This window comes from Oncorhynchus tshawytscha, linkage group LG10 (genome assembly GCF_018296145.1).
Source record: "Oncorhynchus tshawytscha isolate Ot180627B linkage group LG10, Otsh_v2.0, whole genome shotgun sequence".
NCBI lineage: Eukaryota > Metazoa > Chordata > Actinopteri > Salmoniformes > Salmonidae > Oncorhynchus > Oncorhynchus tshawytscha.
This window is the reverse complement of record NC_056438.1, coordinates 48,030,682-48,044,508: the sequence shown is the minus strand read 5'-3', so window position 1 is coordinate 48,044,508 and position 13,827 is coordinate 48,030,682. Positions and strand designations below refer to the sequence as shown.

The following is a 13,827-nucleotide window of genomic DNA, read 5'->3' as shown; positions in this document are numbered from 1 at the left end:
CAGAGGTCTGCGCAACCAAATTAACTTCTGCACATGTGCTGGATTCTCTACTTTCTGGCAGTGGTCTCTGCTCAGAGAGAACTGGCTACTCTAGCGAACGGTGGTCGTTTTGAATAAAGTTAGATCAAAGCCGATTTAATGTCTGCAAGATCACATTGCGACAGTATTCTACAGAACAGAACCCGAATACAATAGCGTAGTGTAACGTTACTGTAAAACAAAGTGCCACCTCGTTTCTTATGAGATTTTAGGATGATTGTGTGAATAGTCGCATTTGTCTCTCATGTGGCCAAAAGTCAACCAAACAAAATACGTGCTTTGATTGAAACGAAGCACGGGTAGGCTATGCTATGCTACAGTTTGTTAACACCATCTGCTCTACAGTTCGCTCACTACATCGTTCAAAACACAGTAGGCTACTTGAAACAACACTGCATAACAGTAGAATATCGAAATGCATATCCCCATGAAACTGATATGGATCATATGGTTGGTATGCAGACGCGTTTTGGACATTTAACTGTTAAAACATGAAGAATTGTCATTCAAGATTGACAAATGGGAAATGGGAAGGGGGGGGGGGTTATAGCAACAAGTCTTATACCAAAACCAAGTCAAATGCCATCAACTAATATCAGCATCCAACATAAGAAAAACAGAAAAACGATTCAAATAAAACCTAATATAACTCAAACGGAAAGCATTTGCATTTTTGCGCAGTCCAGTCCAGTAAGTTCAATTTCGTTATTACCTATAACAACAAAAACATAAATATTTAGCTATTAGCCAAATTGAGTCAGATGTCAGGCAGCTGTGACCTCATTACAAGAACAATACACATATTGTCACTAAACTGTTTATGTTCCTGTGGCAGCTCTATTAAATGGGTCATCATGGAGAGCCGTCTTGACACGGGCCTGAAACCTCTATTGGAGTAGACGTCGGCCTACGTACTGACAGTTTAAATATCCTCTGAGGTACTGCTTAATAACCTGTCCGAAAAATATGCAATGACCATTACGGACATTTGATCACACTTTAAAACGTCTCATTATTTGGGCCATGGGACCTGACCAGGGAAAACCAACCACCTAGTTAGTACAGCTTTTTCGCGGATTTGTAGACAAGCAGGTCATAGAAGAGTCGTCTAACCTACCAGGACAGTTTTGGATGTGTGCTGATCTGTTGTTGTATGTCTGGACTGATCAGTGGTAGAGCGTGTGGACTTGGTTCTCTCCTCTTCGTGTCGATGAACCCAGCCTCGCAAGTTCTGAGTCAGACTGGATTATAGGGGAAGAAGGAATATTCAGATTGAAGTTAATAAAGGCTTCCATGTCAGAACTGTTGAAAGCAGCAGCTGGCTTTCATATGTGCCTCATCCCTCTCAAATGATGACGGCTTGAAGACTGAGTGAGTTTCCCAGTTCCAGCCACCTTTTCATTCCACTGTGACGGCGTCAAAATGACTGGTGAACAGTTTGGTTTCATGAGCTGCCAACATGGCTCACACATTACAGTCTAGTTAGCAGTGGGAAAGACAAAGGCTAGCGCTACAGAGAGTACAGAGTGGACTCATTTATACTCAATTCAGGTAGGTAATACAGTGAGTTCAATATGGAATTGTATTCTGAAATCGAGGTACCGAGCCAGATGTTCTAATCTTGCTTCCATACTGGTGGTCGAGACAAGAAGGCTGGTAGACTGAGGCTAAGTAGAACCAAATTCTCGGCTGGTAGTAGGCTACTAATCAGATGGACTTTGTTAGTACTGACCGGAGAGACTTGGACCTGGAGACAGGAGAGTGGGGTTGGCAGGGGGGCGAGGAGGGTGACCCAAACAGGAGAGACTCCTTCTTGACCACAGCTAGAGCCATCTCCTCTGGGGTATAATCCTCCCACCTATAGCACAGAGAGGGGAGAGAGAGGGAGATGAGGAGAGAGAAGAGAGGGAGGTGAGGGGGAGAGAGAGGGAGGTAGGTAGGTTAAGGCAAGAGAGGTAGATAGGTAAGGGGAGAGAGAGAGAGATGAATCAACACCTCATCAACAACACATTCACCTTCCCTCTGTGATCTCATTGTGATCCAGCTGCTGATATGCTGGTGTATGCTGTGGGTTTTCCTTGTGGCCTAAGGACTGGAATATGAACCCGGAATAATCAGTCACTTACTCCGGACGTCCCAAGTGTTCATCAATTTTAAACGAGCAGCAGATTCACATCTGGAACAAACAACACCTCAGGTGACTTGAAAGCCAAACATTTCCCCTTAGTTGATGAATTAGGTCATAAGTTAAAGAAGGGGGTTACGTTGAGTTCTACGCAGTGACCTGCAACAATAACCTGCAGAGCCAGTGGCCTCATCTTCACGCAAGCACACACACACGTTGGACTGGAGGTCTCTTGGGAAACGGTTTGATAAATGGTCTGTTCCCGACATCTGTGTGGAACTTCCACTTCCAAACCCGTTGACCAGATGAATGAGCCCTGGGCTCCAGATCAGAAGGACACAATAGGGTAGAGAATGCGGGCATCAAAACGGTCCATTAGCCCCAAAAAATGCCGTATTGTGTATACATTCTATAGCCTAGTCCCAGATCTGCTCATGCTATGTAGCCTCCTATGATAACGAGGCTATATGTTCTACGACTACTCATGTCGAACGGCCCATTACCACACAGTTTAAGTTAGCCTAGCACTGTACTATCATCTGCTCAAAGCAGGCTATTTGCAGTAGGTGATGTAGTACTTTGTTGCAGGCAGCTGGACACATGGGGACGGACCAGTGGTGACTGTAAAATTAAACTGGCCACTAAAAAGACACCCCTAGTAATACTATTTTATTGTGCCAATTCAACCCACAGATGTGTCACCAGAGAATGATGTGTCTAAATAAGGTAAGCATTCGTGAATCCTGTATAACAGGACGTAAATATTACCACCAAGATAAAATGAGCACTCTCAACCCCCCCCCCAAAAAAAAATAAAAGCAGGGCTGGAAATAGATGCTTAGTCAAACAGAAACAACCGATCAATTCCTCTACAGTTCTGTTTTTTGGGACAGAATTAAGTGCTCTTGGATGCCTCCGATTCTACTCCAGAAGCCTGGTAAAACACTTGAGTCTACCTACTTCTCTTCAATTCAGCATTATTTATTTTTTTACTCATCTTATTCCTGGTTCGTGAGCATTTTTCCAAGACAAAGATGTGCATAGGTGAAATTGCCACGGGGATGGGGGGTGACGACAACATGCCCCCCGAGATATAGAACAGTGCAAAATGTTTTAAAAGCAGGAAGTTAGCAGTTTTCCAACAAACCCCCCAAAAAATTGTTTGTTTATTTTTGGGTTGTGGGGCCCCCTGGAGGTAGGTGTTCCCCAGAACATAGCAGGGACAAGGTAACAGGAAGAGGGCTCTTAATGCCACATGGTACAAAGACTATTCATGGCTGGAATATTCACAAAACCAGGACTTGCCAATTGTTTTGTACACAGACCCTTTTCACTACACAATGCCCCTCAATCTGCCTTTACTTACCTCTCTGGTTTTGCTAACTAGAAAAAAATATATCCTAGAATTGCCTGATTTCAGTGTGTCACTCAACCTCATCCAAGCCAGCACTGGCCTTGCAGTCAGGTGTGTATGTATGTAAGCCAACTTTAGAGCCCAGCCTGGAACCAATTACGTCAACCCTCAAGCTTCGGTAACAGTAAGGGAAAGATTACTCCTGGACTAATTTACAGTTTCAATGGAGACTCTCCCCTGACTCTTTCTCCCAGTCTTTTCAACAGGCAATCAGCCAGTCCTCAGTTCAACTTAGACCACACTGAACCCTGAGGTGTCCCAGTGTCAGTGACCAGATTTATTTCATATTCAATATTCAGCCCCCCCCCAAGTGTATGCCTTCCACCTGTAAACTATGAAAACTACAAAACGTGATAGTTAATGTATGATCAACTTAGTAGAATATATCCTATGTACATATTAACGTGCATCCTTACAATAGTAGTCAGTCTTTATCGTTTGTGTCTTCTTAATATTTGCCTTGAAATACCGTCATTAATGATGGTGAGGACTTATCGTTCCAATTATCCTTCCACATACTGCTTTCAAAAAACGCCTCAAGAGAGGCATAATAAGTCATGTCAAACTGTAGAATTGCTGAAAATGCATTTAAAAATGTTTTTACAAATTCGGGGGGGGGACCCCCAGACCACACGTCTACTGTTTATCTCCCCCAAGATCTACACCACAATTTCGCTCTTGCTTTAAGATGGAATCTGCATTAGGATAAACAGCGCCACAAATGGGCGTGCCTTTGTTGTTTTGGTTCTGTTGATAAAACAGAGTGACGTGTCAAGCAGCGTGCTTGTAAAAATTGCAGTACGTATTCTGCTGTTCTATCGCACGTGCAATGACGTCCGAGGAACAAGTCTTTGATTTTTTTTTAAAGAGTTTGTTGTTTGCCTTTACTACTTTGTTGTTGTAATATCTCAAATGGACGTGGAAGTTTCACCAATTAACAATTCCAGCTTTAAAGCCAATCGATCTAAGCCTGTGCGTGATCTGGCCGATGGTGTGTAAAATAGTAGAGTTCCTGTCAGCGTGCATGCAAGATTTGGTTATTCTGGGAACCAAGATTATGTGAATAGTGAGATAATTGACAATTGTAAAGAGTACCTGAACACCGAAAACACTTATGTAACCTCACACCTCTAGTTGATTTTCCATTAGTCCATAAAAACAGAAAAGTACTTCTGATGTGGAACATACTGAGGCAAGAGAAGACTGGGTCCGTGTCCAATGAATTAACGAGCCTAGGGTGTACCCCAGACATATGATTACAGTAATTTACATTCCCGTACAGTAAGAGCATCCCATCTACTTACTTAAGTCATTCTTCAGCTTCTGGTAAACGAGTGTCTCGAGACAGCCTCTGCCAGAACACTGAGGTACAATCACAAGTCAGTGAGAGACTTAGCAGGAACCATTGGTTCTCGTTGATACATAACAGGGCATCACGTTTCCTACAGGGCTAGAGTGCTGTGCTAAGGCTTCTTTGGTGCTACTTATCCTTATATGAGAAGGAACCACCTGGTGTAAGACTGTGTGGAACAAATGGTTAACGATGAGGTTTCTAAATCATTGCGGGCAGGAAATGACAGTGACATAAGTCCAATACAAACCGATAATGAATCAGTTTGCCATGGCAGCAGACTGCATTTAGAAGCAATTCAAAGGAAACAAATAAAAAGACTGACGTAAAATTAAAAGAAACTCCTGGGAACAAAAAATAGGGTAACTATGTGTTCAGTTACAAGGGTAGTGCGTGTGTATGTGCACACACTGTATATTTGTGTGTGTGTGTGCATGTAAGAGAGAACATACAGTGGGGCATAAAAGTATTTAGTCAGCCACCAATTGTGCAAGTTCTCCCACTTAAAAAGATGAGACAGGCCTGTAATTTTCATCACAGGTACACTTCAACTATGACAGACAAAATTAGGAAAAAAATCCAGAAAATCACATTGTAGGATTTTTAATGAAATTATTTGCAAATTATGGTGGAAAATAAGTATTTGGTCAATATCCTAATATGATTTTCTGGATTTTTTTTTCTCATTTTGTCTGTCATAGTTGAAGTGTACCTATGATGAAAATTAAAGGCCTCTCTCATCTTTTAAAGTGGGAGAACTTGCACAATTGGTGGCTGACTAAATACTTTTTTGCACCACTGTATGTATAAACAGTATTATAAGTATATTGAGTCAGGAAACCCTCATGTTCATGTTGTGTTAATTACCTGTCCTGGGATTGGTGGGATTGTGGGTACTGGGCATCCAGGGGCTCCAGTGGGGACTGGGGGTCTGGTGTCTCCTCCCCTCGCCTCTGTTGTTGGTCGGGGGAGAAGCTGAGCAGATGTCGGCTGCTTTGTGGCTTCCCAGTGGACAGGCTGGAGTTGCTGGTCTCTGACTCCCACACACTGAAACCAGAGGGACAGGGCAGGGCCTTCAGTTACACAAGCCAGGCCAAACACAGCAAGAACAACATAGACTAACACACACACACGTTGATCTGAACATTAGTAGAGTATTAGAGCATTTCCCTTTGAGGACAGAAATGTTCTGCAGTGAATCAGTCACACACCGACACAGACACACACAAACACAGATCAAAAATTGTTTCCCATTTGACATTTTGATGTTAACTTAGTGTTTAATTTGTTATGAATCCGTAAAGGCTCGTTTTTATCAAAATGCCTACACAAGCATGAAACAACCAAGATGGGCGATGAAGACAAGAGGAAGAGTGATCTGAATAACAGATCAGGAAGCAAAGCATTGGTTATAGTGGCCAGACTACAGACCGAAAACCGCACAAAGCTTAACGTGGCATAGGAGAGGGAAGGCACTCTTGGCTAAACCACACAAACAAACACACACACACAAACACACACACAAAAACACACGGCCATGCGCGCGCGCACCCACAGCGAGAGAGTGAGAGAAAAGAGGATAAACCGTGTGGTCTCCTACTCGAGCCAAAACAATACCAGACACTACAGATCTGAGAGCAGTGTTCAACACAAAGACACACGTCGTCGGGCTCCTTATATAGACAAGTTGTGCAGCAGTGTCAAATGAAAACAGTTAGACAAAAAAAAAAAGTACACCCCTCAAATTCCTGCAAATGAAAACCAAACGTGGGAGTGAAAAAAAAGACTCAACTCAGCAGCAGGAACTTATTCATTGAAAAAAAACATTTCATATTGACTTGAGCTATGACTGGAAACACTGGTGTTGTTTTTATTAAAACTAGTCTCACCATGAGCAGGAAACATTAGCGAAAGTTCGCTCAGCTCCTGACTGGGGTTTACTGAACAAATACTTGTGAGAGGATTTAAAAGGGACATGTCCATTCAGAACGGAGTGGTAGAATACATTTAGAGACTAAAAATGAAATAGCATCTCCAGGCTGTTTCTCCGAACCGGCCGGCCGGTGTGGAAGGGAAGCTACGCTCCCACATTCCTAGTTCTGGGAAGCTTGATCGTATGGAAAACTCAGAGCCCCTCTCCTCTCCCGACTCACATCCAACTTTCCAAAGCCTTCCTTCGTGAGGGAATTTTTTTGAGGGGGGATGTGGCCTTTTTTCCGAGACATTGGGGGGAAACGCCTAATTTATAAGGCATGTTGGTGAATTATCCAACTCTGGACATAGCAAAGAGCTGACTGACTGACTGGCTGACATAAAAGCCACCCATTGATAGATCATTCATTTGCATTCATTTGCATAGATGATCATATGTAAATGTGGTTGATGTTAAGTCTGGAAACTGGAGGAGAGAGACTCAAACACATTGGTTGTGACATATACTACAGTGACACACTGCATGAGGGCTTGTCCAGGGTTGTCGTGACACACTGTATGAGGGCTTGTGGAGGGTTGTCATGACACACTAGTGACACACACACACACACACACACACACACACACGCTCACCTTATGGGACCCGTGTTGAGCACGAAGAAGACCAGGACGACCATAAGGCACACAGCCCGTCTCTTTGGAGCCGTCACCTTCAGAACAGTGTTCTGTGGAGTAAGAGACCAATCGACTGATTTCACCTAGCTGGATCTACGCAAGCTATGCATTGGCACAAGCGTTCACCTATCGAATCATGTTAGATCAGTGATTACTTCAATAAAATGAATCAACCCTTAGGGCCTTGCCCCTGTGCACTTGCGGAGGTCCAAGAGGATTGGATAGGTGTTAACAATGTGGCGAAAATCCCCTCTCGCTTACCATAGGCCAAGGTGGGGTTACTGCCATATTGCTTAATGCTTCACCTATGAATTCCTCTGAAATCTGATCTTGTCCTATCAGATCCAAAAAGTGATCAAGGGATTGATCAAGAGCACAAGGGACGAAGCAACTTCCTGGAATTAAACACATCCCTGCTCTTCGTGTCTGTCTGAGCCTGTGGCACCGTTCAAATAGATTCAAAAACGCAACCCTTCTTTAAGACAATCACTGCTATGTAAGTGAGTGAAAAGGACAAGTCATGGTTTCCACCCCATTGTTTCCACTTATCTTACGTTTTCGATCTGTGGTTTTCTCAAGCTAAGAAGGAACGGAGCAATTTGAAGGTGTTCAAACCCGGGCCGTCCCTCACCTCCGTGAGAAGTCCGTCCAGCTGGGTCCTAAGGGATCCGTTCTCCCGGAGCAGCCTCTGGTTCTCACACAGTGCCCCCCTGAGACGGGCCTCCAGAGCCTGCTGGGCCTCTTTCCTCCTCAGCCTGGACAGCGTGGCCGAGTCACGGTTCTTCACCATCCTCTGCTGCCGCCGCACCACACACGCCTGGACAGGTGGAGAAGGAGGGACTGATATAATGAATGTGACATGGTTACAGTTCAAAGTTACCGCACATATTCAGCATACAGTTGAAGTCGGAAGTTTACATAAACCTTAGCCAAATACATTTGAACTCAGTTTTTCACAATTCCTGACATTTAATCCAAGTAAAAAGTCCCGGTCTTAGGTCAGTTAGGATCACCACTTTATTTTAAGAATGTACATTTCTGAATAATAGTTAGAGAGAACTATTTATTTCAGCTTTTATTTCTTTCATCACATTCCCAGTGGGTCAGAAGTTTACATACACTCAATTAGTATTTGGTAGCATTGCCTTTAAATTGTTTCACTTGGGTCAAATGTTTCGGGTAGCCTCCCATAAGCTTCCCACAATAAGTTGGGTGAATTTTGGCCCATTCCTCCTGACAGAGCTGGTGTAACTGAGCCAGGTTTGTAGGCCTCCTTGCTCGCACACACTTTTTCAGTTCTGCCCACCAATTTTCTATGGGATTGAGGTCAGGGCTTTGTGATGGCCACTCCAATACGTTGACTTTGTTGTCCTTAAGCCATTTTGCCACAACTTTGGAAGTATGCTTGGGGCCATTGTCCATTTGGAAGACCCATTTGCGACCAAGCTTTAACTTCCTGACTGATGTCTTGAGATGTTGCTTCAATATATTCACAATTTTCCTACCTCATGATGCCATCTATTTTGTGAATTGCACCAGTCCCTCCTGCAGCAAAGCACCCCCACAACATGATGCTGCCACCCCCGTGCTTCACGGTTGGGATGGTGTTCTTCGGCTTGCAAGCTTCCCCCTTTTTTCCTCCAAACATAATAATGGTCATTATGGCCAAACAGTTCTATTTGTGTTTGATCAGACCAGAGGACATTTCTCCAAAAAGTACGCACTTTGTCCCCATGTGCAGTTGCAAACCGTAGTCTGGCTTTTTTATGGCAGTTTTGGAGCAGTGGCTTCTTCCTTACTGAGTGGCCTTTCAGGTTATGTCGATATAGGACTCGTTTTACTGTGGATATAGATACTTTTGTATCCTCCAGCATCTTCACAAGGTCCTTTGCTGTTGTTCTGTGATTGATTTGCACTTTTCACACCAAAGTACGTTCATCTCCAGGAGACAGAACGCGCCTCCTCCCTGAGCGGTATGACGGCTGTGTGGTCCCATGCTGTTTATACTTGCGTACCATTGTTTGTACAGATGAACGTGGTACCTTCAGGCATTTGGAAATTGCTCCCAAGGATGAGCCAGACTTGTGGAGGACTACAATAATTTTTATGAGGCATTGGCTGATTTCTTTTGATTTTCACATGATGTCAAGCAAAGAGGCACTGAGTTTGAAGGTAGGCCTTGAAATACATCCAAAGGTACACCTCCAATTGACTCAAATGATGTCAATTAGTAAATCAGAAGCTTCTAAAGCCATGACATAATTCTCTGGAATTTTCCAAGCTGTTAAAAGGCACAGTCAACTTAGTGTATGTAAACTTCTGAACCACTGGAATTGTGATACAGTGAATTATAAGTGAAATCATCTGTATGTAACCAATTGTTGGAAAAATGACTTGTGTCATTCACAAAGTAGATGTCCTAAACGACTTGCCAAAATTATAGTTAGTTAACAAGAAATTTGCGGAGTGGTTGAAAAAATGAGATTCCAACCTAAGTGTATGTAAACTTCCGACTTTCACTGTACATACAGTATGTGGTCCACGTGAGAATCAAACCCACACCAACTCACGAACACCATGCTTAACTCCACCTATTCCGAACAAACATGAACAATTCAAAAAGAATGTCCGCAACACAGCAGAATTCAAAGATGATATGACACGAGTACATTGGCCTTGGCATGCAGATGGCATTGGCTGTGTGTTTACAAAACCAAATCTGGTGACACCAGTTACACCAGACATAAGCCATATCTGGCAGTAAACCCTTTTGGACGCCATCTTGACTGTTCAGACAGAGCAGGCTATTTGTTTGTCTAACACAGCACATCACACTCAGTCACATACTCACTCAATAAAACCCAACAGGTGCAGCTGCTGCGAAAGGTGGAAAAAGTGACCCGGAATCATCAATTACAAGCTGATAATGACTCCAGCATGTTTCCCCAGAACGGACCTCATACGTCCTAACTTGACGCACATGTACAGACACACACACACAGCCTTTTTCCATATCTGAGTGGGCTGGGAGCTGGACGGACATTGTTAGGACGCCGACATAATTAATGGTGGGATTATTTAAGAACGGCCATCCAGGGAGAGAGAGAAGGGGACAGGACATTCTCAGTGTTAAATAATGACCCATAGAGGAATGCTCTTGCAATGTTTTAGGGGGAAAAAAAATATGATTCAATGAAACAGGATAAAGTGCACAGGTTAGTCCTATCAGTTCCATTTTATTTTTAGAAGGCAGACAGCCATTGTTTACGTAAACTCAGAGCCAGACACTCAAGAGTCTAGTAACTGGCATACATTCTGTTGTCCTCCAATGCCCTCTCAGAGTCTTTCTACCACTGAGCCACAGACCACAGGAGAACCCTGCTATAGCATTCAAACGGCTTTGTCTGCTGCAGCCCATTTCAGGGCTATGCAAATTCAGACCACACATTTTATTTGGTCTCTGTTGAGGGGGGAACCCTGCCATCGGTGACCTCTTGAGAAAATCGAAAAGTGCATGTCTGGTTACCCAATAGTGGGGTTGGGGGGTGGGGTACGTGTCCTGCAAGGGGAAAATGATACCCTGCCTTTAGTAACTACTACATTGCCAACAGTACAAACTCCCCCTCCTCCACCATGGTAGACAGTCAGAAATCTAGCACTTCAGTGACTGTGGGGTAAACTGGGAGTTGGGAACATAATCTGAATATGAGGCTGAAAATGAGAATTATGTGAAACAATGAGTTGGTGCTCTCAAGAGATGTAGATTACAGCGTGGTTGTTGATTGGAGGATGGGATGTTTGTTATTGTTGATGTGAAACTCTGGACAGTGGGGGGGATGGGGAAATCAGCAGTTTTTGTGTGGTGAGATAACATCAAGCTCGGAGGACCATGAAGTTATTGTTTTACGGTATTGCTTTAAATTGCCCTAGCCATTTTTATGCAGTGCCTTTGTTAACAAACTACTCCCAGACATGAGTGTGGATGCATGCACAAGCACGTGTTAATCTTAGAATTGGCATCTACCTGTGAGGGATGTCTACTTTGTACTAGTAAAGAAATTGGTTTTAACAGTACCCAAAGCCATCCAGTGATTTTATTTTATCATGGGAAAAGAGCTAATGCGTACAGCAAATACTACAATGTGGGTTTGATTGGATTAAGCCATATGCTACTGTACTGTACACAGACTTACAGTACAGTACATGAACAGGATGTCTTCAAAGATAGTGAATTACGTTCCAGCAAAGGCTTTTCGAGCCTTCTCCACCATGAGCCATACAAATGATCTATCTATCTATCATCCCTACTGTACTAGTCTGTTCATTTTTCTGAATCAAGATTTTTTTCTTTTTTAACTGCTTTTTGAAAACCATTCATCCTATTCCTTGGCCGTCGATTCCAGTTCCCAGGAGCATCAAGAAGACATTTTGGCAGGAAGTTGGCCTCCTAAATTACACTATGATTATCTAGCAGCGTCTCTGCATAGCCTCCCCCTGCTTTGTAGAAGCACAGCCATAAATTGATATGAAATGTAATTTGTCAAAAACAGTGCAGCCAAGCCAGTGATGTTACTACAGTGCATTAAAACAACAAGGAACATGGATTATGTCAGTGAGAGGCTAAATTGGCAGTGGCAAAACTACAGGGTCCTACATAGATTACTGTATTGAGTCCCTCCATGTAATTTCAGCAAGCCATGACACCCACCATCTCTGATTGTTCCGAAATCGTTTCTGTTGTTAGAAAAAGATAGGATTGGCATTCCTGAAATGTTATTTTGTTAAAATGTCATTTTATTAATTTATTGCACCCATAAAATGGGCCATTTTAATATATAGGGTTCAGATATTCAATAAATATAGTACCCAACATCCGATTTGGACCAAACGTCTTCCTAACAATGATTAAGACATGAGGAACCCCCCTTCCCCAAAATTCAAAAGCTACCCACGGAACTCCCACAACCCCATGCCAATCCAACCCCAACAACCAATATACAGTATCAGTTCTCTATGTTTGATAATATGAAGCTGAAGCTTGGAGTAATGCTTCTTCATACTATGTAATGTATTCCCTGTGAATCTGTTGTCGTCCCCCCCCATATTCAGAGAAATTTGTAATTGAAGTTGCTCGCATTATTTACCATAAAGTAGTGTACAAGTTCCAGGTTTTACCCACTGGATGCCACAGATCCATAAAACATTACCAGATTCACAGGGAATACATTACATAGTATGGAGAAGCAATATTCTAAACCACAGCTTCATACTACGTGTCAAACTTAGATAACTAATACTGAATACTGGTTGTTGGGGTTGAGATTGGCATGTGGTGTGGAGGTCCATGGGTGGCTTTTGATTTCTCATGTCTTACTTATTAGTAGGAAGAAGTTTGGTCCAAATTGTATTTGGGTACTACATTCATTGACTATTTTCTGAAACCTATACATTTTAAATGCCAATTTGGGTGAAATCAATTTGCCTAATTTCTGAGATCAAATGATATTTCAACAAAATAACTACAGAAACGATTTCAGAACAATCCGAGATGGTGGGTGTCTAAATCCTCTTTCTTGTGCGTACCTTTTTGGAGAGTAGCTTCCAGCATTGTGTTCTGGTTTATTCCATGATTTATTCACTCAAATTAAATGCACACAGTGGTGACACGTCTAGCCTAAGTCATATCTTACTCCAGTCAACATATGTGCTCACTCAACAAGCCTGGGTCTGCCCAGTGTCCATCCAGACATCAGGAGGGAGGTGGCGAGTCATCAAGAGATATGGGTGTCTACTGCCTGGGGGGCTTGGTGGTCCCAGACAGGTGGAGGAGGGATGAGGCTGGTAGTTAGGAGAGCAAGGCCACTTTAAAACCCACAGGGCCTGAGAGTGGTCAGACAGAAATGGAGCACCTGGATTTTTACTGTGGTAACACTTACCTGGAGGAGTTAGTCTCACGGATGCAACATGCTGTCTCACGGATAGAACATGCTGTCTCACGGATAGAACATGCTGTCTCACGGATAGAACATGTTGTCTCACGGATAGAACATGTTGTCTCACGGATAGAACATGTTGTCTCACAGATGTAACATGTTGTCTCACAGATGTAACATGTTGTCTCACAGATGTAACATGTTGTCTCACAGATGTAACATGTTGTCTCACGGATGTAACATGAGTAGAGTGATGGGGTCTGTCCTTACAGTGTCTTGCGAAAGTATTCGGCCCCCTTGAACTTTGCGACCTTTTGCCACATTTCAGGCTTCAAACATAAAGATATAAAACTGTATT

The 13,827-nt window shown here is 43.1% G+C and overlaps 1 protein-coding gene across 4 annotated transcripts in view; it reads right to left on the bottom strand.

The window, feature by feature from the left end:
* The window catches only part of LOC112260353 (cyclic AMP-dependent transcription factor ATF-6 alpha), a 44,869-nt gene that overhangs the window by 22,865 nt on the left and 8,177 nt on the right, over positions 1-13,827 (bottom strand). For all 4 annotated transcript variants that reach the window (XM_042328650.1, XM_042328647.1, XM_042328649.1 and 1 more), the window contains exons 8-12: positions 8,168-8,353; positions 7,495-7,586; positions 5,797-5,976; positions 1,772-1,897; positions 1,157-1,280 (exon numbers count right to left, since the gene is read on the bottom strand). In XM_042328650.1, coding sequence (XP_042184584.1) covers positions 1,157-1,280; positions 1,772-1,897; positions 5,797-5,976; positions 7,495-7,586; positions 8,168-8,353 — 708 coding nt within the window. The remainder of the gene's footprint in view (positions 1-1,156; positions 1,281-1,771; positions 1,898-5,796; positions 5,977-7,494; positions 7,587-8,167; positions 8,354-13,827) is intronic.